The sequence below is a fragment of the Ranitomeya variabilis genome, chromosome 2 (genome assembly GCF_051348905.1).
Source record: "Ranitomeya variabilis isolate aRanVar5 chromosome 2, aRanVar5.hap1, whole genome shotgun sequence".
Taxonomy (NCBI): domain Eukaryota; kingdom Metazoa; phylum Chordata; class Amphibia; order Anura; family Dendrobatidae; genus Ranitomeya; species Ranitomeya variabilis.
Genome location: NC_135233.1, coordinates 401959578 through 401986022, shown reverse-complemented (window position 1 = coordinate 401986022; position 26445 = coordinate 401959578). Strand labels below are relative to the sequence as shown.

The following is a 26445-nucleotide window of genomic DNA, read 5'->3' as shown; positions in this document are numbered from 1 at the left end:
GTGTTTACACCAGAGGAGGTCTGGACTCTGCACTTATGGGGTCAGCAGATCAGTGGTGGTCACTTTTCTGCTCTCCTTACTGGGTCTCCACTTCATGGCTGAGTTGCTGCCGTTTATTCCACTTCCCAATTCTATCACTGTCAGTGCCGCCATCACAATGTGCATGGACAGGAGGGAACGGACACGGGACGGAGCACAGGAGCCGCTACATATCATTGTCTGTGATCAGTGCAGTGATGGCATTAGAGTCCCGCGCTCTGAGCGGACTGACTATAATACAAGGAGTTGTAGTTTCACTGCAGCAGCCGCCGCCGCCGCCGCCGCGTTACCGGTGAAAGAGGTCACGTGATACAGGGAGGCCGGAGCTCAAGGGACAGAATGACGTAATATAACAGTGCAGTGAGCTTTCTCTACCACAAGGTGGCGGTAGCGTCATCAGACATACGTAATGACGTCAATAGAGGAGGCAGGGCTGTCAGGCCAGGAGCGCAGGCCTGACGGGAGGAGACCGGAGACATGGAGCGGCCGCGGCCCGGGGGAGACCCGGTATCCTTCATATGGGGGGGGGGAGCAGGGGCCTGGTGGTAGGAGCTGACGTCAGCGCGACCGAGACTGACAGCCAGGTGGATCCGCCGTGTGTGAACTGTGCTGGGTGTACATTGTGTATATAGTGTGTGTATATAGTGTGTAATGTAATGTGTATATATAGTGTATGTAGTGTGTAATGTGTGTACATTGTGTATGTTATGTGTATATAGTGTGTATACTGTATGTAGTGTGTAATGTAATGTGTATATAGTGTGATGTAATGTGTGCAAAGTATGTACAGTATATACTGACTGACCTGTGCTGTGTTCATTGTGTATATAGTGTGTGATGTAATGTGTATGTAGTGTGTACAGTATACACTGACATGTGTATGTGTAATGTGTGTGTATATATACAGTGTGTGCTGTGTGTAATGTAATGTGTGCAAAGTATGTACACTATACACTGACCTGTGCTGTGTCTACATTGTGTATGTAATGTGTATATAGTGTGTGATGTAATGTGTGTGTGTGTGTATATACTGTGTACTGTGTGTACATTGTATATAGTGTGTAAAGTATGTACAGTATACACTGACATGTGCTATGTGTGTAATGTGTGTAATGTGTATATAGTGTGTGTAATGTGTATACACACACTATACAGATTACACACACTGTACAGATTACACACACTGTATACACATTACACACACTGTAATGTGTATATAGTGTGTATACATTGTGTACTCTGTATCTAGTGTGTAATGTGTGTGTAATCTGTATACAGTGTGTGTAATGTGTATATAGTGTAAAGTATACACTGAACTGTGCTATGTGTACATTGTATAAAGTGTAATATAATGTGTGTATATAGTGTGTGCTATGTCTACAGTGTATATAGTGTGTAATCTGTATGGTGTGTGTGTATATAGTGTGTACAAAGTATGTACTGTATACACAGACCTGTGCTGTTGTGTGTACTGTATATACTGAGTGTAAGCGCAACACTGAACTGTGCTGTGTACAGTATAGTGTGTACTATGTCGTGTATTTACAGCATGTGCCGTGTGTATGTACAGCGTGTGCTGTGTGTCGTGTGTATGTACAGCGCGTGCCGTGTGTATGTACAGCGCGTGCCGTGTGTATGTACAGCGCGTGCCGTGTGTATGTACAGCGCGTGCCGTGTGTATGTACAGCGCGTGCCGTGTGTATGTACAGCGCGTGCCGTGTGTATGTACAGCGCGTGCCGTGTGTATGTACAGCGCGTGCCGTGTGTATGTACAGCGCTGCAGCTCTGATCATATTCACTTCACATAAGCTGAGCTGCAGTACCGGGGGTGGCCACTGCAGTGTGTGGCGCTGTGCTATTCTGGCTTCATCCAGTGGGAGCAGGTAATGGGTCAGTGGGTGACGGGTCTCGGACCTCCAATGATCTGATACCGAAGACACTTCTAATCTCCATGGAAGTAGAGACGACCCCTCTTCCTAGTGGTGGTTACAGAGTCATTGAAGGACAGTTATTTACCCCTTTGGTGCTTCCACTGACTGGACCTTGTGACTGATTGCACAGGCGTTCTTCCTTGCGCTGCCCAGGGCCGCCTCTTGCCTGCGCTGCCCAGGGCCGCCTCTTGCCTGCGCTGCCCAGGGCCGCCTCTTGCCTGCGCTGCCCAGGGCCATACAGAGCTCAGTAGTTAGCGGTGTGGGCGGAGTCATACAGAGCTCAGCGGTGTGGGCGGAGTCATACAGAGCTCAGCATTCTGAGCTCTGCTAGATCTACAGCAAAGAAAGCAGGGATTATATCAAACCTGCAGAAAAGTAAGTGACATATTGCTGGAATCGGGGTCTCTGCCCTGACATCATGCTGCTCTCACATAGAAGAGCAGAATCCTGCTGACAGATTCCCTTTAATGAGCTGCTGTGATATGTGGAGATTTCCTTGACTCGCTGCACATGTGGTGGAAGGCACTGAGGTCACACAAGGGAGGAAGCTGCCGTGTCTGCTGATCCTGAGCCGGCGAGACGGCCACTACGTGTAAGTGCAAAGTGGAGCCCTACGTCACACCGCAAACCAAACTCTGCTACATCTGTAATATAGTAACATGGCCATGTGCTGCATTGTGTGCGGGGTGATAATTCTCAGCTCAGTATTTGTGTCAGTAATTTGTATTTCCTTTTCATTTCTAAGCTTGTGCATCAAGCTTGCAGCCTGAATAGACATTTTCCTCAGTGACTGCACCAGCAGAATAGTGAGTGCAGCTCTAGGGTATAATACAGGATGTAACTCAGGATCAGTAATGTAATGTATGTACACAGTGACTGCACCAGCAGAATAGTGAGTGCAGCTCTGGGGTATAATACAGGATGTAACTCAGGATCAGTAATGTAATGTATGTACACAGTGACTGCACCAGCAGAATAGTGAGTGCAGCTCTGGAGTATAATACAATATGTAACTCAGGATCCGTAACGTAATGTATGTACACAGTGACTGCACCAGCAGAATAGTGAGCGCAGCTCTGGGGTATAATACAGGAGGTAACTCAGGATCAGTAAGGCTACTTTCACACTAGCGTTTGTAGCAGCTGTTGAGGGCTGCGGACTTCCTCCGTGAAGCCCCGCCCTCGGCCGCACCTCCACCGCTAGCTCCGCCTATTTCTGCATGCGGCCTGTGTACCGATCTTTAACATTAGGTACGCAGGTCGTGCCGCAGTATGCAGATGCTGCCGCATGTGTCGTTTTGACGATGCGGAAAAAAAAAAAGAAATTGCTATAAGCTGCGTCCTACGCTGGTCTCCGCATCGTCAAAACGACGCATGCGGAAGTATCCGCATATGGCGGCACGACCTGCTTACCTAATGTTAAAGATAGGTACACAGGCCGCAGGCAGAAATAGGTGGAGCTAGCGGCCGAGGGCGGGGCTTCACGGAGGAAGTCCGCAGCTGCTGCAAACGCTAATGTGAAACCGGCCTAATCTAATGTATGTACACAGTGACTGTGCCAGCAGAATAGTGAGTGCAGCTCTGGGGTATAATACAGGATGTAACTCAGGATCAGTAATGTATGTACACAGTGACTGCACCAGCAGATTAGTGAGTGCAGCTCTGGAGTATAATACAGGATGTAACTCAGGATCAGTAATGTATGTACACAGTGACTGCACCAGCAGATTAGTGAGTGCAGCTCTGGAGTATAATACAGGATGTAACTCAGGATCAGTAATGTATGTACACAGTGACTGCACCAGCAGAGTAGTGAGTGCAGCTCTGGGGTATAATGGAAGAACTTGGGTGTAGCATATGATTGCAGGAGCAGACTACAGATGTTTTGGCTGTAGTCTGTATCCATGGAAACACATTGCTCTCTCCAGAAGCTGTAGACTCCGGACAGTAGGGTTTTTGCTGTACACGTTGGAGCCATGGTTATTGGTTGTTGTCCTTTTATCCTTAGTGTTGTCACTTCCCCGTCATCGGTGCCGGACTCCTGTCTTTACTTCTTTCTTTTCTCAGGTTGATGATCCGGACGGCCGGTAAAGCTGCAGCCAATGAAGAAATCTTCCCCATAACGAGTATCTTCAAGTGTGTTCAAGGTAAAGGCTTCATGGTCTGTCCGATGATGGGAATGGGGTCCCGGCCGTCATCATTGCACTCAGAATGCCCCCCCGCCACCCCACTCTGTGTCTCTGGGGATGATGGGGTGTGCAGCGCTCTTTTCATTTTTCCAAATCATATCTCCCTTTATTTAATTTGCGCCCCCAACACCGCAGATGACAGAAATTACCGAGAATCTAGAAATCTTACATCAGGGCTCTGCAGCTTCCTGCCCCCTCCTCCCCGCTCTTCCGTTATATTGTAACCTGCTCTTGTTTCTTGTATCTTCCAGAAGCGGAGGAGACTCTTCTCATCGACATTCCTACTAACAGTAGGTACCGGGGCACTAACACCTGGTGGAGGGTGGTCCTCAGGAGAACTACGTCTGTGCTCCCCAAAAGTATTGGGGTATGTGGGGTCCCCGGAAGTATTGGGGCTTGTATGTGGGGTCCCCAGAAGTATTGGGGCTTGTATGTGGGGTCCCCGGAAGTATTGGGGCTTGTATGTGGGGTCCCCGGAAGTATTGGGGCTTGTATGTGGGGTCCCCAGAAGTATTGGGGCTTGTATGTGGGGTCCCCGGAAGTATTGGGGCTTGTATGTGGGGGTCCCTGGAAGTATTGGGGCTTGTATGTAGGGTCCCCGGAAGTATTGGGGTGTGTGTGGGGGGTCCCCGGAAGTATTGGGGCGTGTATGGGGGGGTCCCCAGAAGTATTGGGGCGTGTATGGGGGGGTCCCCAGAAGTATTGGGGCGTGTATGGGGGGGTCCCCAGAAGTATTGGGGCGTGTATGGGGGGGTCCCCAGAAGTATTGGGGCATGTATGTGGGGGTCCCCAGAAGTATTGGGGCATGTTTGTGGGGTCCCCGGACGTATTGTGGCTTTTTTGTGGGGTCCCCGGAAGTATTTGCTTGCATGTGTGTGCGTGCTTTTGCATGTGTGTATGTATGGGGTCGCGGAAGTATTGGGGTGTGTGTGGGGTCTCTGGAAGTATCTGGGCTAATATGGGAGGTCTCCGGTTTGTGTGCATTTGTGGGGGGTCCCTGTGAGTCCGGCAGGTTACGTGTGTGGGGGTCCCTGGGGCTATTGCTGTATGCGGGGTGGTCCCTGTGAGTCCGGCAGGTTACTTGTGTGTGTGTGGGTCCCCAGGGCTATGGCTGTGTGTGGGGGTCCCTGTGAGTCCGGCAGGTTACGTGTGTGTGTGTGTGTGTGTGGGTCCCCGGGGCTATGGCTGTGTGTGAGGTGGTCCCTGTGAGCACTGCTAGTGGTGATGAATGGAATTACAGGGCCGCTGTACATCCCGTGTGTGGAGGGCACTTGGCGCTGTAGATTTGGCTGCTCTCCTCCGGTTGATCGTTGCTGCTTTCCTCTTTCTCCGTGATCCGGTGGACTTTCTGCTCTTTCTTCTCTCCCTTTTCTCCCCCTGGCGGTGCAGGTGACGGATCGTCTTACCTCCCTTCTCTGTTTGCTTTGTTCCCTTCATTGTTGGGGCTGGAGCTGCGGAGTTAGTAGTAATCTGTAGTAATCCACCCTGCACCTGCAGCCGGATCAGGTATCAGGAAGGATTTTTTTTTTCCTCCTGGCCGACCTGCGATTTTCATTCCTACTATTTTGGGCTGCGTACAACTTCTTGATTTCTTTATTCCCATTTTATGTGAGTTGCCATGCACAAATGAAGTGAGTTGATCCATAGTGGATTTACAGGGGTTGTCCGATCACTCACCTGGATCCAGTGCAGGAGGCTCCGCCGTCCGTGTGTACACCGAGAGGAAGTTGGCGCTGTTCAAAGTGACGCCCCCCCCCGTGATCGGTGACGTTGGCGAATACTTGCAGCTGGCGACGCCTGACCACTGCAGCCACCATAAGTCCCAGCAGGCCTGCTGCTGCTTTAAACTCCCTCTTGGTGTAGATGGGGATCACGGAGCGGCTGCGCTGGATCCCAGTGAGTGCCGATAAGTATCGCTTTGCCTGTCATGTTCATAAGTGGCCGAGCATCGGGTTAAATGGTAATTTTCCCTGACAACCCCCTTAACAGTCATCCTCTATCTTCAGGAGGCATCGCTCCTCTGCCTCAAGGCTGTGCGCTCCTGGTGAATAAACGCGGGGGCCGGCATCATGGCTGAGCCACAGGCTCTATTCCTGCTACGTGGGAGGCACACAGGGGCCACATCCAGCTGCACAGCTGGACTTAGAGCTATATAGTAATACGGCTTGCAAGCCGTGCTCATTGCCTAGGAAACCGGCCACCTCAGCAATGAGCTGTAAACTATGGAATGAAGCCGTGGGGTCCCTGGCGGCCACCGGACCACCCATCAGATAACGCCACAATACACCGCCTCCTCTATCTGGAGATATCCCATCTGATTGCGCTATGGGGCTGCACAGCTCTCAGGCGGTCCCTCGATCGGCCGGCAGCCCCCGGACCCTCGGGTACACACCTGCTTGCTGTGACGCACATGTGCTCAGTGGAGGGAGGATGAGCAGCTGCCATAAGTGTAGAAAGGACGGTGTGTGTCCAGTGTCTCCCCCACATCTGCTGTTGTCTCGTGTGTTTCCTGGGGTCTGGAGCATTCTGCACTGCAGCCGGCTCGGGGGGCAGTGTCAGAGACCACCCGACGCTCCCCCCATTATTGCCGGGGCAGGACCCATCGGAGGATCTGTAGTGAAATATGAGAGGAAGTGGCCGGTGATTCGCGGTTTCCAGTTTTATCGGCTCCTATCACAGTTTCCATCTATGGCTTGTGCAATCTGAAGTGACGGTTTAACCCCCGAGATGCTGCACAGGCAGCGCTGGGATTAATGTCTTAGGTGGTCCCGGATCGGGTTCTGGAGTGCGCACAGCCATATGACATAGATAGGGGGCAGTATTGTGCTCAGGGGCAAGGTGGTGGAGCTCTGCCGCCCCAAACTCGTGCTTCTCTTCATTATGGGATGTGGGCGGGGGGTGTGCTGTATCCGGTTATATGGGGGTGTGCTGTATCCGGTTATATGGGGGTGTGCTGTATCCGGTTATATGGGGGTGTGCTGTATCCAGTTATATGGGGGTGTGCTGTATCCGATTATATGGGGGTGTGCTGTATCCGGTTATATGGGGGTGTGCTGTATCCGGTTATATGGGGGTGTGCTGTATCCGGTTATATGGGGGTGTGCTGTATCCGGTTATATGGGGGTGTGCTGTATCCGGTTATATGGGGGTGTGTTGTATCTGAATATATGTGGGATACCATATTTTCATGGTCTTTTCCACGTGGCCGGTCCATAGTTGCTCCGCCCCCTTGGCATTAGTGCTGGATGAATGGCCTCTTATCTCTGGGACTGTATGGTGGATTTAAAAAAAGAAGTAGCCGCATGTTGAGGAGAGCAGTGGGAATAGTGCGAGCAGACGCAGCATCTTCTGCCCTGGTGACAGCTGCAATAAAAACGATGCTATGTATACTGTGTATGTGCTCCTTCCCGCTGCGTCGCTCTCCCGCCGGCTCCAGCGCGTCGCATCACAGCTTTCACTGCCCTTCTTGTCCCCACCACGCTGTCACTTTCCTACCCACTGTCTCCGATCTTGTTACTGCCATCCCTCCCCTGCCTTATCCCGCTGATCCTGTTGCTTCCTTTCCTGCCCACGCCATCACTCTCCTGCTTGGCCCTGCCCGCGCTGTCGCTCCTCTGCCCGCGCTGTCGCTCCTCTGCCCGCGCTGTCGCTCCTCTGCCCGCGCTGTCGCTCCTCTGCCCGCGCTGTCGCTCCTCTGCCCGCGCTGTCGCTCCTCTGCCCGCGCTGTCGCTCCTCTGCCCGCGCTGTCGCTCCTCTGCCCGGTTCTGCTGACCCCGTCACTTCCTTCTCTGCTGCCGCAGTTCTCCCCACTCTGACCATTGTCGTCACTCCCGTCCCTTCGGAGAGCTTTGTTATCGCTGCGGGGCGTGGAGCGGATTGTTTAAGCAGTTGGTGATCAGGTTACTGAAGGTAAAGCGCTCCGTGTGATGAACCTGCCCGATCACTGCCCGCAGAACCTGGATTTTATGATATTTCCTGATTCAATGGAAGGAAAAATTTCTGCAGGAAAAATACAATGTAAACTCTGCAGCTCGGCACAGAGCTCAGTCATGTGTGCAGCTGATCATGGGAGGGACCCCTGCCGGGACTCCCACCCTGGGGTCGGCCTCGCTGCAACCCCCTCCCACTAGCACCATCTCCTGAACGCTGAGCTAACCTCTCCCTGCAGCCCCTCATGTTCTGTCCGTCCAGTGCCGTGCTTTTCTGGCCTGGGGATTGTATAATGCAGTGGCGTCCCAGAGCTGCAGTGGCGTCCAGGAGATTTGTGAATGCAGCTCTGGTTGTGCCCTAGAGTAAATGACGGCTGAAGCTCCGGGTCAGCATGCGTGTGGCCATGTTGTGTTGCGTCTTTGCTGCGTTATTAAGATGACCACGGGGTGCACGCACCTCCGTCTGATCTGTTGACACCAGACCCCTTTGTCTGGTTGCAGACCCCACTGTGGACACTAATCCCCCCATGTTGTCTCCCAGGTGGCTGTAAGGTGCGGATCCAGGCCGATCCTTGGTCCCCAGAGCGGTTATTTGAGATCCCGGATGAGGAGCGGTGTATAGAGCTCCTGAGGGAGATGCGTGTGATACAGGAAGGTAAGGCATCCTCGCCCGGTGGGTCAGCACCGCTGCTTCTGCTGCCAGTCTCCTGGCCTCCTTTACCTGCAAAGGAGGGGAATCTTTATACCGCTACAGCCAGTCAGCAGCCCGTGATTGGCTGCAGAGGTCACATTCTGTCTGAGGCAGTAGAAAGACAGGATGTGACTGCTGCTGCCGATCATGAGAAGACGTGGGAGTCAAGCAGGTGGAAGGGTTTTTTTTTAAAGGGTCATTTTAAAATCCAGCTGGTTTCCTGTCATTAGGTAGTATGGGCTGTTTCTGAGATGATGGGAGTTCTTCTTTTTCACCTAAATGAAGCTGAGCTGCAGTACCAGACTTGGCCACACGGCTATGTTTGGCGCCGTGACTGCAGTGACGCGCTTTGTTGCATTTGACTCCATATTCTTTCCCAGAATCCCCCTTTAACCTCCCATTTAATAATCTCTACCAGGTGAACTTCGTAATAAACCCAATCGACCAGATAGGAAAGAGTCTTCGAACTGGTACCAGCCAGCGGAGAAGATACAGATCGCCCCCCGGCCGCTGCCCCAGCCCGCCGTGCCTGGTACGCTGCACATCGAGACCACCATTCTCATCGTTTATATAATACTTAGTAATTAATCGGTTTTCTCAGGATTCTAAAAGCTGTTACTATTTTGTAGGCTGCAGTGTAAAGAATGGAGGTTTCCTCTGTATCTATATGTGTAAATACGCTGCAGTCTGCACCCCGACACTGCCGCTCTGCACCAATGATCAGCAGAACGAGGGTCCTCCTGTCTTCACTGCAGTTCTTAGAACAGCGCCGCCCTCCTGTGTGTGGTGACGTCTGTTACTACAACCACCTGCTGCTGAGCACAAGGATGGTTCAGTGAGCCACAAGCCCCTCGTTCTGCTTATTATTTGGGGTCCTGAGAGTCGTGCCCTCACGAATCCCAAGTTAGACCCCTAAGGATAAGTAATCTGTATAAGATCCTGAAAGTCGCCCGTCATCGTTTCTAGACCTGCTCTCCTTGTCTGTTGCAGGGAACATGGGGTTCGAGGATGATTTTAGTAACGCTAATCACGTGAATAGGAGAAATGTGCAGAACCAGCAGCAGGGGTCCCAGAGAGAACCACCACCGGGGTCCCGGAGAGAACCGCCACCGGGGTCCCGGAGAGAACCGCCACCGCCCCCCCCACCTCCTCCGGACAGACCGTAAGTCGCCTCTCGGGAGACATCTCTGGACTTTGCAGATATTTTTCCTTCCTGATTCTGTGCTGTTATGTCTGGTCACCTCTGGAGCTGCACTCTCTGCTGTCCTCTGGAGCTGCAGCTCCCTCCCTACTGCCCCCTAGCTGTGGACATCTGCACAGCACATTCCACGTGGTAGCTGGAGGAATGTTCCTTGCAGCTCTGGATGTGACTACAGTCACTGGTATCTTACAGGATCAATAAAGTATTTACAGTGTTTCTCATCAGGCGTGCAAAATTTTATTGACTTCTTCAAAGGAAGTGTAAAGATGGCGGGGGGCCGGGTACAGGGATGAAAGGAGAGTTTACAGGCGATGAACATGACCGGAACAGAGCTCGGAAATATGCGAATCAGCGGAAAATAAAACTAGGAGCCAAACAGGAAATAGTGAATATAGTGGAGATCTGCTGCGTGATCTGTTATCTCCTGTGATAGGCGCCCCCTGCTGGAGCAGGAGTGTCTCTATAGACAGGGGTGTCTGTAACACTGCTACATGGTATCAGCCTCATGACCTCGGAATGTGAACGTTCGCAGAATTCCGGGCAATGGTGAGGAATAGAAGCACAAGATCTGTTAGAAAGTAGCAGAACTTTTCTTTGTGCAGCGTCGCTCTCGTCCTGAGGCAGAAGTGAGCGACTCCCGACAATCCCTTTAACGTGCTTTCCTCTAAAAGGTGTTTATCGCCCGGCCACATGAAAGCAACGATTCCCTGAGATCCCTACGATGTGGGTCTTATTTCCTCAGTTCTCTGTACTGCATCATGATGAGTGGAGTGGCATGGTGGCACGCGATCGCTGCCGCTCCATTCACGTCTGTGGGGCTACAGCTGCGTATATTACTTTCCTGTAGATGTGAATGGAGCATCGGCGATCACGTGCCGCCAGGCGGCTCCACTCCGTACTCATACACCCGTGATGTCGAGACTTGCTGCATGTGAAAGTGGCGACTTGTGCATTTGAAGCCATTCATCGCCTCATGTCTTGTAAGGAGGGTTCTTTACTTCATACAGCGAGATATCCCAACTGAAGTCGCCCCATACAAGCGCGGACCCCCAGCAGTCACCATGTTGTTCTGTTCTGCAGGTCACCTCGGGACAGGGACCCCAACTCATGGGGCCAGCCGAAAATGAGCAACAGTATGAAGAAACTCCTGGTGCCGTCCAGCCAGACCGGGCAGAGGGAAGGGTTAATAAAGCACATCCTGGCGAAGAGGGAGACCGACTACGTCAATATAGAAAACTACAGGTAAGTGCGGGGCCGGAGGTGGTGGGCACTGGAAGATTTCAGCCCTGGAAGTGTAGACCAGTCAGTGCAGCACTAAGAATAACGCAGGTCGTAGTCAGCTGCAGAGACAATGATGCCGGTCACGTGAGTCTACTTATTGGGAAACTTGAGGGCCAGCAAAATGGCTCCTTAATGGCATTTACTGGGGTTGTTCTGGTTGGTGCTACTGGAGCTAATGACATCCACAGTGTTAACGCTGCCAGATACCTCAACTGTGAATCCGCACCTTGTCCCACAAGGGATCTAAAGGATATTTCCTTTTATTTTACAGATTCTTCATAGGAACTTGGAATGTAAATGGCCAATCCCCCGATGGCGGCTTAGAGCCGTGGCTGCACGCCGACCCCGACCCTCCGGATGTGTATGTGATCGGGTAAGAACTGACATCAGCTCTGGATTTATGTAAGGTCCAGTGCAGCAAAGTAGGAATGTAAGTGACTTTGTATGGACACGCTGTGCATTCCTGACCGTAACCCCTGGGGAACCAAATAGACTGCGCCTGCACAAGAATATGCCTACCATAATACTGCCCCATATACAAGAATATAACTACTATAATACTGCCCCCTATGTACAAGAATATAACTACTATAATACTGCCCCATATACAAGAATATAACTACTATAATACTGCCCCATATACAAGAATATAACTACTATAATACTGCCCTATATACAAGAATATAACTACTATAATACTGCTTCTTTGCACAAGAATATAACTACTATAATACTGCCCCCTATGCACAAGAATATAACCACTATAATACTGCTCCTATGTACAAGAATATAACTACTATAATACTGCCCCATATACAAGAATATAACTACTATAATACTGCCCCTATGTACAAGAATATAACCACTATAATACTGCTCCTATGTACAGGAATATAACTACTATAATACTGCCTCCTATGTACAAGAGTATAACTACTATAATACTGCCCCCTATGCACAAGAATATAACTACTATAATACTGCCCCATATACAAGAATATAACTACTATAATACTGCTCCTATGTACAGGCGTGTAAGTTGTATAATACATTGATGCGTTGGGCTGTGTAGTTCTGTTCCGGGGGCTCGGTGGTCATTATTACAGCAGTCTTCTGCTCCTCCTGGTTCTGTGCTTGTTACACATAGGTTTGGTAACAGGATGTGAGGTGTTTTCTCTTCTCCTCCGGTTACGTCATCTGATGTTCTCTAGCGGTGACGTGTTGGACACCGTGGTGTTGTAATGATGATTGTAAACTATAAGTGTCATCAATTCCCGGGATCCTCTGGTTATAGTGCTAGGGCTGTGTTATGGAGGGGGTGCTATGGGGAGGTGGGTCTGTTGTTGGTGGTTGTGTTATGGGGAGGTGAGGCTTTATTATGGAGGGGGTGTTATGAGGAGGTGAGGCTATGCCTTTTGACAGTGTTATGGGGAGGTAGGCTGTATTATGAAGGGGTGTTTTGGGGAGGTGGGGCTGTGTTATGGCAGAGGTGTTATGGAGGGGATTTTATGGGGAGGTGGGGCTGCGGCTGTATTATGGAGGGGGTGTTATGGGGAGCTGCGGCTGGGTTATGGAGGGGGTTTTATATGGAGGTGAGGCTGTGTTATGGTGGTCTGGGTTATGGGTAGGTGAGGCTGTATTATGGAGGGGTTGTTATGGGGAGGAGGGCCTGTGGCTGCCGACACTGTTATGGAGGGGGTAAGGCTGTTATGGAGGAACACAGTATCACTGAGGAAATCTATGCACCAATGTCGGTGCCACTGGCCACATACAAAGGGAATATAGTTTGAATATGTTAATATTATTCTTCCCCAAGCCATAGCGGAGGGTTGTGGTCCCTGCGCCTCCCGTGTGTTCTCCCCTGTGGTAATTTCGGGTGGGCGCTGAAATGGTGTTAATCATAGTTTATTGTTCCTGAGTTATAAGGAATGATCTTGGGGTCTATGTTCTGTGTCTATTTGCCTCGACACCACTGTGGGTGTCTGGGGGGGCGGTAGGTGTCTTTGGTGGGCCAGAGGGGGTGAGGACACTTTTCAGCAGATGTTTTCCTCCAGTTTCCAGGAGCTGGACCTCAGCACTGAGGCCTTCTTCTACTTTGACTCCGGGAAGGAGCAGGAGTGGCTGGAGGCCGTGGAGCGAAGTCTACACCCCAAAGGAAAGTACAAGAAAGTGAGTGATGAAATGGTTAATAACACTTGTTCTGCTCCATAACAGGGGCTGGAGCAGACCCTCAAGATCATGGCATGATTTGTGGATGAACAGTAATGTTCCTGATGATCCAGAAATTCTGATACTCCAGCGTCTGCAACAGCGCTACCTTAAGAATGAGTTGTACAAAAAGTGGACAATCCCTTTAAGTAAAACAGGGCCTCATGTAAAACAAAAACACCATATTCTCGCAACCCGAACTGTTGTGAATTAGACTTTTTGGCTCCCTCTTGTGGTCACTAGTGGTATGACTCTGGGATTGTCTTTTTTCTGTTTGGCACTCACCTGGGTCGTTAGTCCAGGGGTGTCGCTATATTAACTTCCTGGATCCTTAGTCCAGTGCCTGGCATCGTTGTAATCAGATCCTTCTGTTGCTCCTGTCTGCTGGTCCTGGCTCTTGCAAAATTAAGCTAAGTCTTGCTTCTTTGTTTTTTGAGTTACTTGCTTTGCTACTATTTTTGTCCAGCTTGTACTAAATGTGATTTCTGACCTTGCTGGAAGCTCTAGGGGGCTGGTGTTCTCCCCCCGGCCGTTAGACGGTTCGGGGGTTCTTGAATATCCAGCGTGGATATTTTAATAGGGTTTTTGCTGACCATATAAGTCATCTTACTATATTCTGCTATTAGCTAGTGGGCCTCTCTTTGCTAAATACCTAGCTCATTCTTATGTTTGTCTTTTCCTCTTACCTCACCGTTATTATTTGTTGGGGGCTTGTATCCAACTTTTGGGGTCTTTTCTCTGGAGGCAAGAAAGGTCTTTCTTTTCCCTTCTAGGGTTAGTTAGTTCTCCGGCTGGCGCGAGACGTCTAGAACCAACGTAGGCACGTTCCCTGGCTACTTCTATTTGTGGTGCTAGGATTAGATATATGGTCAGCCCAGTTACCACTGCCCTATGAGCTGGTTTTTTGTGTTTGCAGACTAGGTATTGATTCCTGAGACCCTCTGCCATTGGGGTCATAACACCGAACTGGTGTAATTCCAGCAAGATCGGCGCTCCGTCTGCTGGCGCTGATGGTCTGCAGTGCTCACACTTTCCTCAAACAGGACAGTTCCATATAAAGGAAGTGTGAGCACTGCAGCCGATCAACAGCTGCTGATCGGCTGCAGCGCTCACAAGACATGACAAATTGATGCGAGAATTGTCAGAAAACACACAGATATCGCGGGAATGGCATCAGTCCAGGAAGGGAGGGTGTGAGGGGTTTTACATTAGCTCTTGTTGAATTTAAGAAGTTGTTGTTCAAGTAGAGGAATATGTCACAAGAGAAATTTGCTGTGAATTCAGGTTTCAAACGGGAGCAGAACTATGCATGCAGCTCTGGACGTAATTAAAGGGGTATTCCCATCTTTAAGATCCTATCACAATATGTAGTAGATGTAATAATAATACAGCACAAGTGGAAATAAAACGTAACTTTTACTGATAATACATAGATAAAAGTAGAAACAATATCACCCAAAGTGTTATAAAAAAACATGGGGTAAGGTCCCACCAGGAGACCTATAGCGCCCCCTCTGCAAGATGGCATAGGGGGTGGCAGAACTTATTGTCTCCCTTTTTGAGCACGTAGGCACTGATCTCTCTACACAAGCGGGTCCCCTGATTGGCTTGGAAGAAACGCGTCGGGACTGACCATAGGGAGAGTGCAGGGTATGCTGTGACAGGGGTAGCTGTGGACTGCCCTTGTAAGGGCAGGAGTTTTGGGGATAGCTTACCGGTAGCCCCATAGGGAATGACAGGGTATTGTCGTCTCCCTCTACCAAGTCCCGGATCACTCCATGACCAGAAGTCTTCCAGTGCTCCTGCTCATTCATATTGGAATTGGTGAGATTGTTCCTTTTCTTATTTCACCTTAATAACTATTAGTGACACCATTTTGTAGGTGCTATATCTTGTTATTGAGTGATGACTGTTTACATGCGATCAATTGTATGGAGTTATATTCTGCCATTCATATGTATATGATTTTGTCAGTTATGGTTTGAACCATACTTTGGTCTGCTTTTATTCGCTAGAGCCTCTACAGGTGTAGCTTATTGTATCCTATTGGGGGCGCTATAGGTCTCTTGGTGGGACCTTACCCCATGTTTTTTATAACACTTTGGGTGATATTGTTTCTACTTTTATCTATGTATTATCAGTAAAAGTTACGTTTTATTTCCACTTGTGCTGTATTTTCTGATATTATTTAGTGGATCTATCTGTTGGATTGATAAATCAAATACAGATTGTGCTATTATTGTGTAGTAATAATAATAATAATAGCAAATACTTCCAATTAGAAACGTAGTATAGTTCTTCTGATTTGCTATGTCTTTCCTCATGTGCAGACATTTCAGGACCTTAGGTATCCATGGTTATGACCACTGATATAGTGACGGTTAGCTAGTTGCTAGTGGTCATATCCATGGATACCTAAGGTCCCACAATGGCTGCACATGAGGAACGAGATATAGCTAATCAGAAAAACTGTCATAGAAAAAATTAAAATTTCCAAAGGGAGAATGAGCTTACAATCTAAACCCTGCATGAAGCAGAACTACACAGTTGACATATGTGGTAAAGGAAATTAGTGGAAGCTGAGGAGAGACAAAACTAATTAAAACTCCCTTTCAAGCCCAGACTCTCGTGCCATTGACTGAATTAAAACAGGATATCTATTGTGGGAAGAAGTCTTAAAGACTGAGATTTGTAAATTCTTACAGGAAGGGAAGCGAAATTCGAACACCTCCTTTAGCTGTAACTATTTTCTTTAGAGGAAACGGGACATCTGCTTGAAATATTTGGACATCGGTGGAAAGTTATAAATATTGGGGTTTGTGTAGATCCGATAGTGAATGGGACATACATTTTCAACTTAAGGACTAATAGGGGAAGAGTATGCATATTTTTTCATAACTGTGACACCTGCCTATAAGCTCCAAATCAATAGTGGCCACATTGCTGTCAATGGTCATGCCATGTTTACCATCTATGAAAAGGTAAAATCCCGATAAAAAATATGACGTTGATATCGAACGCCTGTGAATGTTGGGAACATCATAATTTTCGGAAACTGAAGCCACATCCCATGACCAGCCCTGTTATATATCATCGGTAACTTAGGTGCTGATTAAAAAAAAAAATCATGATGTGTGTTCAGTGCCGGAAGATGCATTGCTGTGTAAGCATGATCTACGTTTACAGACATTTTCAATCGGATTGCTTCCGTCTGCTAAGCTCTAAAGCCATTACAGTGCCTTGAGCTTTAGTTTCTTTTGTTTTGTTTATCCTTTTGTTTTGTTTATCCTTTTATTTTCTGTAATTGTGTATACTGTATTGTTTTGGTCACTTTGTAAAATCTTTTGTATACTTTAATATACGTTGCCTATCTTTCTGAACTAAATATAAAATGTAATAGTTTTGTTCCTTTTGTTCTGTAAACCGCACCATGAAGCCATTCGCTACCTGTCAGGTGTCCAATCAGCCTGTATAAACAACTGGTTAGTTTCCCAATAACCGGCCTATTAGTGGTAACAGCCGCAGCTTCCTCCGTTAATCGTTGGTGAATTGCGTAATTGTCCTAACGATAAGGGGCAGCAGAGGGCAGTTCTTGACAAAAAGGTAACAGGATGGTGTGTTCAGCGTGACTCCCCTGGCTGCGATCTATGACACTGTGCTGCATTTATAATTGATGGTATTTGCAAGTATTATTATTATTATTATTACACCTACTACATATTTGGATAAGATCTTGGAGATGGGAATACCCCTTTAAGGACTCTGCCACAGTCACAGCTTTTTCAGTCATTTTCACATATTAGCGGCCACCGTCGTGCTATCACCGGAGTATGGGTCATCATTGTCCCATCCTTTTCTTGCAGATCCGCCTGATGCGGCTCGTCGGGATGATGTTGTTGGTGTTTGCCAAGAAGGAGCATTATCGGCACATTCAGGAGGTGGCGGCCGAGTCTGTGGGAACTGGAATTATGGGGAAGATGGTAAAAGCCTCATTTATGTTGGTTGTAGATGGCAGCTGGAAGTCTCTGGGTCATTTGTGGGGTGGGGGCGCTTTTCCATGATCTTGTTCCACACTCCTGCGTTCCACACTCTGTGGCTGTGTAGCTGCAGTATCTGGCCCCCGCGCTGAGGCCGGCCCCCCGCGCTGAGGCCGGCCCCCCGCGCTGAGGCTTCACTTGTACCATGAAAGGGTTTGAATCTTTGTCATAGAAAGTTTTAATTCTCCATTATTTTTCCAGTGCTTGCTGTGAGCGGGTGGATAAAACCTTACATCCATAGGCTTAACGCTAGAAGAGACGTAATGTTTCTCTCAGCTGAGGGCTTGTGACAATTGTATCCAGACAATCCTCTTTGCTTTTATATCGTCAGCAGCTGAAACCTTCCTCCTGTCCTGTCTGTTGCAGCCTATGAGTGATCTGATGTCCAGACTATGTAGTTCATAGAGGATTGTGTAGCCTGAACAGAATTGTAGCAAACCCTCAGCTGTGAGAATAGTAAGTCCATGCTGACTTTTATTGTTTGGGTTTAAAAATGTATATCATTCACTGACAGCAAGCATAGATCTAAGAAATATTGAGAACTTTAAGCCTCGACTATTAAAAAAGCTGAAAAGAATAGTAGCAAACCCTCAGCTGCGAGAAGTGTTAATTCCTCCTTTGGGTATAGAGGATGTTTCCATCCCCTTGCAGCAATCAGAGATGGGGTGAATGTAAAACACAAGCTGCCCAATGTTTTGTAATGTGATTAACCCTTTGTATGTCCTGATGGGAGGCGCAGACCCAGCGCCTGCACTATGAGCTTGTACCTCTCCTCTCGCCCCTTTAGGGTAACAAGGGCGGCGTGGCCGTGCGATTCGTCTTCCACAACACGTCGTTCTGCTTTGTGAACTCTCACTTGGCTGCTCACGTGGAGGATTTCGAGAGGAGGAACCAGGACTATAAGGACATCTGCGCCCGTCTAAACTTCTGCCTCCCGGAGCAGAACATCCCCTCATTAAACATCATGAAGCATGAGTGCGTCCCTATGACAACTCTTCTCTACTGTCTTCCTGTACTCCCGCTCTCATCTCTTCATACATTTCTTAATCCTGCTCCCTGCATGAACACAGTAGTTTTCGGAGGTGGGGTCTTATAAGGGGGCTCCCAGCACCTCAGAGCAGTCGCCATCTCCTTCCATTAATCCACATGGTCTTATGGTTTGGCACAGATTACAGATTATTGGATTATTTCCATGTATTTTCTCTGCAGTGCTGTCATTTGGTTGGGAGACCTGAACTACCGGCTGTGCAAGTACGACGCCACCGAGGTGAAAGGCATGATCACGAAGAATGACATTAGCGCACTGCTGAAGTTTGACCAGGTGACCGGGGAATTTTGGGATGTTTATGGCTGCTACCTGTAAGCCGCCATCATTACGGGGCCGCGCTGCTGCCGGCCGGCATCGTTATTCTCATGGCTAACGGTCTCCATTGTTCCTGCAGCTGAACATCCAGAGGGGCCTGAAAAACGTTTTCTCAGACTTCACGGAAGGCCCCATCTCATTTATCCCAACGTATAAATTCGACCCGAAAACAGATCGATGGGACTCAAGGTAACCAGCGGAGGTCTCTGGTGTCCGAGCCGAAAATATCACCGGAGTCCGACTCCCATCAGACTCCTGAAAGCCCCAGTGGTTTAATGGCGAATCTGGAGCGGGAGCTGCTGGGGGGGGCCGCAGGTTACGCCTAGAAAAACATTAAATGGGGGGATTCTTGTTTATACATTAGAGAAATGCAAACATTGAGAGTTTGTTACATTGTATCCAGACTGGCAAGTCCTCAGATACTGACCACCTGCACTGATACATTGCAGCAAACTATCAGGAAGGGGAGCGATGTGGTCTGCAGCTGTTGTAAAACTACTACTCCCATCATGCCTAAACAATACCCCATGGCAGGGGGACTGGAGTGGAGACGCGCTATGTTCTGCTTATCTTTAAAGCCAACAATGAATCGGGGCCTAAATCTTTTTAAGAAGTCGAAGAACTTTCCATTCTAGAATTATACTGATTTAAAACCGGGCGCCCCGATCACTCTCCTGCAGGCTGGGGCTCCTCTAGTCAACCGCAGCCATCTCCCAGGGAAAAGTCAGATTTCGAGAAAAATTGTTTGCGGCATCGTGGTCCAGCGGCGATGCCGGTTTTTAGCTGGACCCCAGGCCTGTGGATGCGTTCTCCTCGGCGCCTCTTCTCACCGGGAACAGGCGATGTCATGCATGATGTGAAATCAGGCATACAAATCCGTCCAGCGTTCCCGTGTGTGTGACGTTATTCAGGAGGTGCCGTGTCCTCATCAGTGATGTCTCCACATTTCCTCGCTCGTGTCCCTACACCGGTCACAGCAAGGCGTTCATTACCAGCCGCCGGCACTCTCCTGCGACTCGGCTTGTCCCGCAGGTTCTGTCTCACTGGAGAGGCTTCGGCTAAATTTATGGCTTTGGTTCAGCTTTGCACTGCTCGCTCTGCTCTACAGATTTAGCAGAGCTGAATGTGTTGTTGCATTTTTTTCATCTGTGTAATGTGATCCTGCTTCACTGAATAACATTTTTTTAAAACCAGCGCCACTCTTGTGCGCAGGTGTTGTCTGGTATTGCAGCTCGGCCTCATTCAAGGGCACACCAGAGACAACCCCTGGACAGAGCGGTGCTGGTTACAGATAACGCTGTGCCTGGACCCTCCTTATCATGTCTGTCCTGTTTCCGCCCAGTGGGAAGTGTCGGGTGCCCGCCTGGTGCGACCGCGTCCTGTGGAGGGGAAGCAGCATCAAGCAGCTCAAGTACCGCAGCCACATGGAGCTAAAGACCAGCGACCACAAGCCCGTCAGCTCGCTGTTCAGCATCGGGGTGAGAACAGTGAGGAGATCTGACAGGAGACGGTTATCCAGATATAGCTATACCTGCACTGATACATTGTAACAAAGCGTCAGCAGAGGAGAGAGGCTAGTGCTGCTCTTCTGTCTGGGAGGATTGTCTGGATGGGATGCAACTGTTACAAACACTCAACTGTGAGAAGTATCAGGATAAAACAGGTTTCTATTCACTGTCAGAAAGTAGAGAGTTTATATGGTGAAGTGGGGGTGCCCTTGTCTGGACAAGGCTGTAGGTGGGGGGTCCCCTCCTTTGGAGGAGGCTTAAGGTGGGGGGTCCCCTCCTTTGGACGAGGTTGTGGGTGGGGGGGCCCCTTCTTTGGAGGAGGCTTAAGGTGGGGGTCCCCTCCTTTGGACGCGGCTGTGGGTGAGGGTCCCCTCCTTTGGACGAGGCTGTGGGTGGGGGTCCCCTCTTTTGGACGAGGCTGTGGGTGGGGGTCTTCTCCTTTTGGACGAGGCTGTGGGTGGCAGTACCCTCCTTTGAACGTGGCTGTGGGTGGGGGGTCCTCTCCTTTGGACGAGGCTGTGGGTGGTGGTCTTCTTTTGGACGCGGCTGTGGGTGGGGGGGTCCCCTCCTTTGGACTAGGCTGTGGGTGGGGGGTTCCCTCCTTTGGAAGAGGCTGTGGGTGGGGGTCCCCTCCTTTGGACGCGGCTGTGGGTGGGGGTCCCCTCCTTCGGACGAGGCTGCGGTAAACCATCCTCTTTCCTGTTCCAGGTTAAGGTCGTGGATGAGCGGAAATACAGGAAAGCGTTTGAGGACATTGTGCGGATGATGGATCGGATGGAGAACGATTTCCTGCCATCCCTGAAGCTCAGCAGAACAGAAGTGAGCGACCCGCCATGTTGTCTCTCTGTACATGTGGCGCTCTCTGTGGAGAGAGGCAGTAATGACCCCGTGTTGTACATTGAGCTTTCAGCTCCTCCTTCCTGTTTCTTTATTTTCCTGCTTTCTGTCTCGCAGTTTAAGTTCGATCTCGTGCGATTCCGGCAGCTCCAGAAAGAGAAGTTTGTCATCCAGAACGACGGTCAGGTCCCATGTCACTTCTCCTTCATTCCCAAACTGAACGACTCCCAGTACTGCAAGCCCTGGCTGCGAGCCGAGCCCTGCGAGGGCTACCTGGAGCCAAGTGAGTGTCCGTGCACTGCGCTGACATCCCCGGGGTTACACGTGCGGACCCCCATTACTGGTGGTTTAGATTCTGATCCCCCCCCACATTACTGATGGTGTAGATCGATGGACCCCCCAATACTGGTGATGTAGATAGACGGACCACCCCCCATTACTGGTGTCGTAGATAGACGGACCCCCCCCCCATTACTGGTGTCGCAGATAGACGGACCCCCCCCATTACTGGTGTTGCAGATAGACGGACCCCCCCATTACTTGTGTTGAAGATAGACGGACCCCCCCCATTACTGGTGTTGAAGATAGACAGACCCCCCCCATTACTGGTGTTGAAGATAGACGGACCCCCCACATTACTGGTGTTGAAGATAGACGGACCCCCCCATTACTGGTGTTGAAGATAGACGGACCCCCCCCATTACTGGTGTTGAAGATAGACGGACCCCCCCATTACTGGTGTTGAAGATAGACGGACCCCCCCATTACTGGTGTCGTAGGTACACTGGTACTATATCCCTAATGTTGGGGTCTTCTGTTACAGATGAGTCTGTGGAGATCAGTCTTGACATTTATGTCAGTAAGGATTCGGTGACGTTGCTGAACTCGGGCCAAGACCTGATCGAGGACATCCTGGTCCTGCACCTGGACCGGGGCAAGGACTACTTCCTCACCATTAGCGGCAGTTACCTCGTCAGCGCCTTCGGGACGTCCCTGGAAGCCCTGTGCCGGATGAAGCGGCCGATCCGTGAGATCCCGGTCACCAATCTCATCGACCTGGTGAGACTCGCTGTCTGTTATGGGGCGGTAGAGTTTCTTCTAAGGGGACTACTTAAGGCAAATCGGCACCACATGGTTTTGCTGTGATGTCACCAATTCCCCCATAGAGTGCTGTGATGTCACCAATTCCCCCATAGAGTGCTGTGATGTCACCAATTCCCCCACAGAGCGCTGTGATGCCACCGATTTCCCCCCATAGAGCGCTGTGATGCCACCGATTTCCCCCCATAGAGCGCTGTGATGCCACCGATTTCCCCCCATAGAGCGCTGTGATGCCACCGATTTCCCCCCATAGAGCGCTGTGATGTCACCGATTTCCCCCCATAGAGCGCTGTGATGTCACCAACTTCCCCCATAGAGTGCAGTGATGTCACCGATTTCCCCCATAGAGCGCTGTGATGTCACCGATTTCCCCCATAGAGCGCTGTGATGTCACTGATCCCCCCCCCCATAGAGCGCTGTGATGTCACCGATTCCCCCCCCCCCCCATAGAGCGCCATGATTTTATTATTATTTACAGTATTTATATAGCACCCTTAATTCCATGGTGCTGTACATTAGAAGAGGTCACATACAAATACAAATATCACTTACAGTAAACTAACAATGACAGACTGATACAGAGGGGAGAGGACCCTTCCCTTGCGGGATTACATTCTACAGGATTATGGGGAAGGAGACAGTAGGTCGGGGGTTGCAGTAGCTCCGATGGTGTTGAGGTGGCCGTGTGGTCAGTGCAGGCTGTAGGCTTTCCTGAAGAGGTGGGTTTTCAGGTTCTGTCTGAAGGATCCAAATGTGGTTGATAGTCGGACGTGTTGAGGCACAGAATTCCAGAGGATGGGGGATATTCGGGAGAAGTCTTGGAGGCGGTTGGGTGAGGAGCGAATAAGTGTGGAGGAGAGAAGGATGTCTTGGGATGACCGGAGATTACGTGAGGGAAGATATCAGGAGATTAGTTCAGAGATATATTGAGGAGACAGGTTATGGATGGCTTTGTAGGTCAGTATTAGTCATTTGAACTTGGTACGCTGGGAAATTGGGAGCCAGTGAAGAGATTTGCAGAGGGGAGAAGCGGAGGAATAGCGAGGAGAGAGATGAATTAGTCGGGCAGCAGAGTTAAGGATGGACTGGAGAGGTTCAAGGGTGTTAGAAGGTAGGCCACAGAGGAGGATGTTACAGTAGTCGAGGCGGGAGATGATGAGGGCATGCACAAGCATTTTGGTAGAGTGAGGGTTCAGGAAAGGATGGATTCTGGAAATATTTTTGAGCTGGAGGCGACAGTAGGTGGCGAGAGCTTGGATGTACAGTTTATAGGATGGGTCAGAGTCAAGGGTTACTTCGAGGCAGCGGATTTTGTGGACAGGGGAAAGTGTAAATTCATTTATTGTGATAGATAGGTCAGGTAAGGAAGATCTATGAGATGGAGGAAAGATAAGTTCAGATTTGTCCACATTGAGTTTGAGGAAGAGAGAGGAGAAGGAGGATATGGCTGATAGACATTCCGGGATTCTGGAGAGGAAAGAGGTGACATCTGGGCCCGAGAGGTAGATCTGAGTGTTATCAGCATAAAGGTGGTACTGGAAGCCATAGGACCTTATGAGTTGTCCCAGGCTGAGTGTATAGATTGAGAAGAGTAGGGGTCCTAGGACAGAGCCTTGAGGGACTCCAACAGAGAGAGGGTGGGATGAGCAGGTAGTGTGGGAGTGAGAGACGCTGAATGTGCACTTGGTAAGGAATGAGGAGATCCAAGATAGGGCAAGGTCTTTGACCCTAAAGGAAGAGAGGATCTGTAGTAGGAGGCAGTGGTCAACTGTGTAGAAGGAAGAGGGCAGGTCTAGAAGGAGGAGTATAGAGAATTGAATGTTTGCTTTGGTTGTAAGAAAGTCATTAGTAATTTTGGTCAGGGCAGTTTCGGTGGAGTAGTGGGGACGGACGCCAGATTGTAGGATGTCAGAGAGAGTTAGATGAGACGTGGGAGGAAAGTTCAGCGTGGACGTGCTGCTCAAGGAGTTTGGAAACAAATGGGAGCAAAGATATGGGGCGATAGCTGGACATAGCGCTCGGGTCAAGGGATGGCTTTTTGAGGACAGGTGTGATTGTGGCATGTTTGAAAGCAGAGAGGAAAGTACCAGAAGTTAGTGATAGGTTGAAGAGATGGGTTAGGGATGGGATTAGTGTGGTGGTGAGGTTGAGAAGGAGGTGGGTTGGGATGGGGTCAAGCACACAAGTGGTGAGGTGTGATTTGGAGAGAAGATGAGCAAGCTGTCCTTCAGTGATTTTAGAGAGGGAAGTTATGGGGTTAGGGCATTGGTCTGGCGGTGATGTCACTGATTCCCCCCCATAGAGCGCAGTGATGTCACCGATCTTCCCCCATAGAGCGCTGTGATGTCACAGATTCCCCCTATAGAGCGCTATGATGTCACTGATGGCGCCGTCTCCTCGTGCTGCTTCCTGTGTTCCTCCGGCGGTGCCGTCTCATTGTTTTTTTTATTCCTCTTTTCCTCCTTACTGCTTTGCTCGTAGGGAGAAGACAACTTCTCAGAGAAGGTAACCTCCCCCTCTATACCGCCCGCACCCCTGTGTGTCCGTCACTGCGTGACTTGTGATCTGTGCTTTATGGATCCTCGTTTTCTTGTCGCTTCATTAATCTTGTAGAAAACAGCTTTTGACCGGAGCGATTTATGTGAAGCAGTTACACCTCTGATTTCCCAGAGGAGTTGTGGAAGGACCCTGTAAAGTCTCCTGTACCTGTAATGTTCTGGAGGCCACCAAAGATGAGCATCACAACTCGTGCCGCTGATCACCAGGGATCACAAACCTCAGCCGCATGATTGATTCCCACATAGCCGGTAACACCGGAGCCTAACAATGCCCCGCGCATCCGGGTGGTGGTGGAGCCTTACAATGCCCCACGCCTCCAGGTGGTGGTGGAGCCTAACAATGCCCCGCACCTTCGGGTGGTGGTGGAGCCTAACAATGCCCCACGCCTCCGGGTGGTGGTGGAGCCTAACAATGCCCCGCACCTCCGGGTGGTGGTGGAGCCTAACAATGCCCCGCGCCTCCGGGTGGTGGTGGAGCCTAACAATGCCCCGCGCCTCCTAGCATCTTTATTAATTGTTACATTGTTTCTATCTGCTCCGAGGCTTTTTAAATCCTTCAGTCAAAAGCTTTAATGTCTGGTGTAGAGAAAATGAAAACGTCATTGTGCTGCCACAAATCATACGGGTGGGCGATGGTGGGGAGGACGCTGCGGTACAGATGGACCATAGCGATATGTGCACATAGGGAGATTAAATCAGAAGCTTACATCCACTATATATAAAGACACATCTGCAGGTTCTTCTCAATATCTGACATGAAATCAGAATAAACCTTTCCCATTTTAGGACAATTAGGATTACCATAATTATTAATATTTGCTAAATGCCAGAATAATGAGAGAGAGAGAGAGAGAATGTGTTAAGGCGTTTTTATTATTTACTGCAAAGTCAGAAGTTTCCATCCATTTCATTCTGGTCCTCCATATTCGGTATGTGGTGGTCGTCCTCGCCATTGTCTCCCATGGGAGAACACTTGGTGAGAACGTTCCTTTTAGCAAGCTGTATACATACACCTATATAAAAGGCACCAGACCATTTTCTGTTGCGGATGCCTTCCATTGTCCTACACATAGTCTTCTGTGATCTGAGCATTAAATCCCTTGGATTGTGTTTCCTGTATCCTCAGGTTAGATGTCTAGAATCATGGTTACCAATTACATCTGTTCATGCTTAGACTAGTGACAGCGCTGAGCAGGAGACCAGTCCTATTCCTACATTGAAGCTGTGTATTAGAGAACTATTGTGCGTCCACTGCACCCACAGTCTGGCGCTCCTGGACCCAATGGGGCGATGCTAGGAAGCCTTGCTGCATCTTATAGGCCATGAGACCTCTGATTATTCGGGATTATATGTACCCACACACTGTCTATCATTCACTTGCACATAGCGCTTTCTGATAAGTCATAAGGGGACTTTGTATCGTTTACTGAATTACCGTAAAAGTTAATTTTTACCCTATCTGCTATGCCTCTTATCACTGGGTTAAATTGCCTAGCTGATTACGTTTATTAAGTGAGTGCAGATTGGATTTATTGCTGATGTCATTGATTAATGCAGATAACCTTCCTGCCAC

The 26445-nt window shown here is 49.5% G+C and overlaps 1 protein-coding gene across 3 annotated transcripts in view; it reads left to right on the top strand.

Moving 5' to 3' along the window:
- Nucleotides 1–424: 424 nt before the first annotated feature.
- OCRL (OCRL inositol polyphosphate-5-phosphatase) overlaps nucleotides 425–26445 on the top strand; it is a 33337-nt gene continuing 7316 nt past the window's right edge. Inside the window, exons 1-19 of one of the 3 annotated variants that reach the window (XM_077286512.1) lie at nucleotides 425–548; nucleotides 2485–2562; nucleotides 4037–4116; nucleotides 4410–4448; nucleotides 8629–8742; nucleotides 9197–9310; nucleotides 9769–9940; nucleotides 11060–11221; nucleotides 11532–11633; nucleotides 13315–13429; nucleotides 17332–17448; nucleotides 18293–18480; nucleotides 18715–18826; nucleotides 18948–19057; nucleotides 20211–20346; nucleotides 21085–21195; nucleotides 21331–21496; nucleotides 22037–22272; nucleotides 24796–24819. In XM_077286512.1, coding sequence (XP_077142627.1) covers nucleotides 517–548; nucleotides 2485–2562; nucleotides 4037–4116; nucleotides 4410–4448; nucleotides 8629–8742; nucleotides 9197–9310; nucleotides 9769–9940; nucleotides 11060–11221; nucleotides 11532–11633; nucleotides 13315–13429; nucleotides 17332–17448; nucleotides 18293–18480; nucleotides 18715–18826; nucleotides 18948–19057; nucleotides 20211–20346; nucleotides 21085–21195; nucleotides 21331–21496; nucleotides 22037–22272; nucleotides 24796–24819 — 2208 coding nt within the window. In that variant the 5' untranslated portion in view covers nucleotides 425–516. The remainder of the gene's footprint in view (nucleotides 549–2484; nucleotides 2563–4036; nucleotides 4117–4409; nucleotides 4449–8628; nucleotides 8743–9196; nucleotides 9311–9768; nucleotides 9941–11059; nucleotides 11222–11531; nucleotides 11634–13314; nucleotides 13430–17331; nucleotides 17449–18292; nucleotides 18481–18714; nucleotides 18827–18947; nucleotides 19058–20210; nucleotides 20347–21084; nucleotides 21196–21330; nucleotides 21497–22036; nucleotides 22273–24795; nucleotides 24820–26445) is intronic. The other 2 variants (XM_077286514.1, XM_077286513.1) reach the window with 2 other exon arrangements.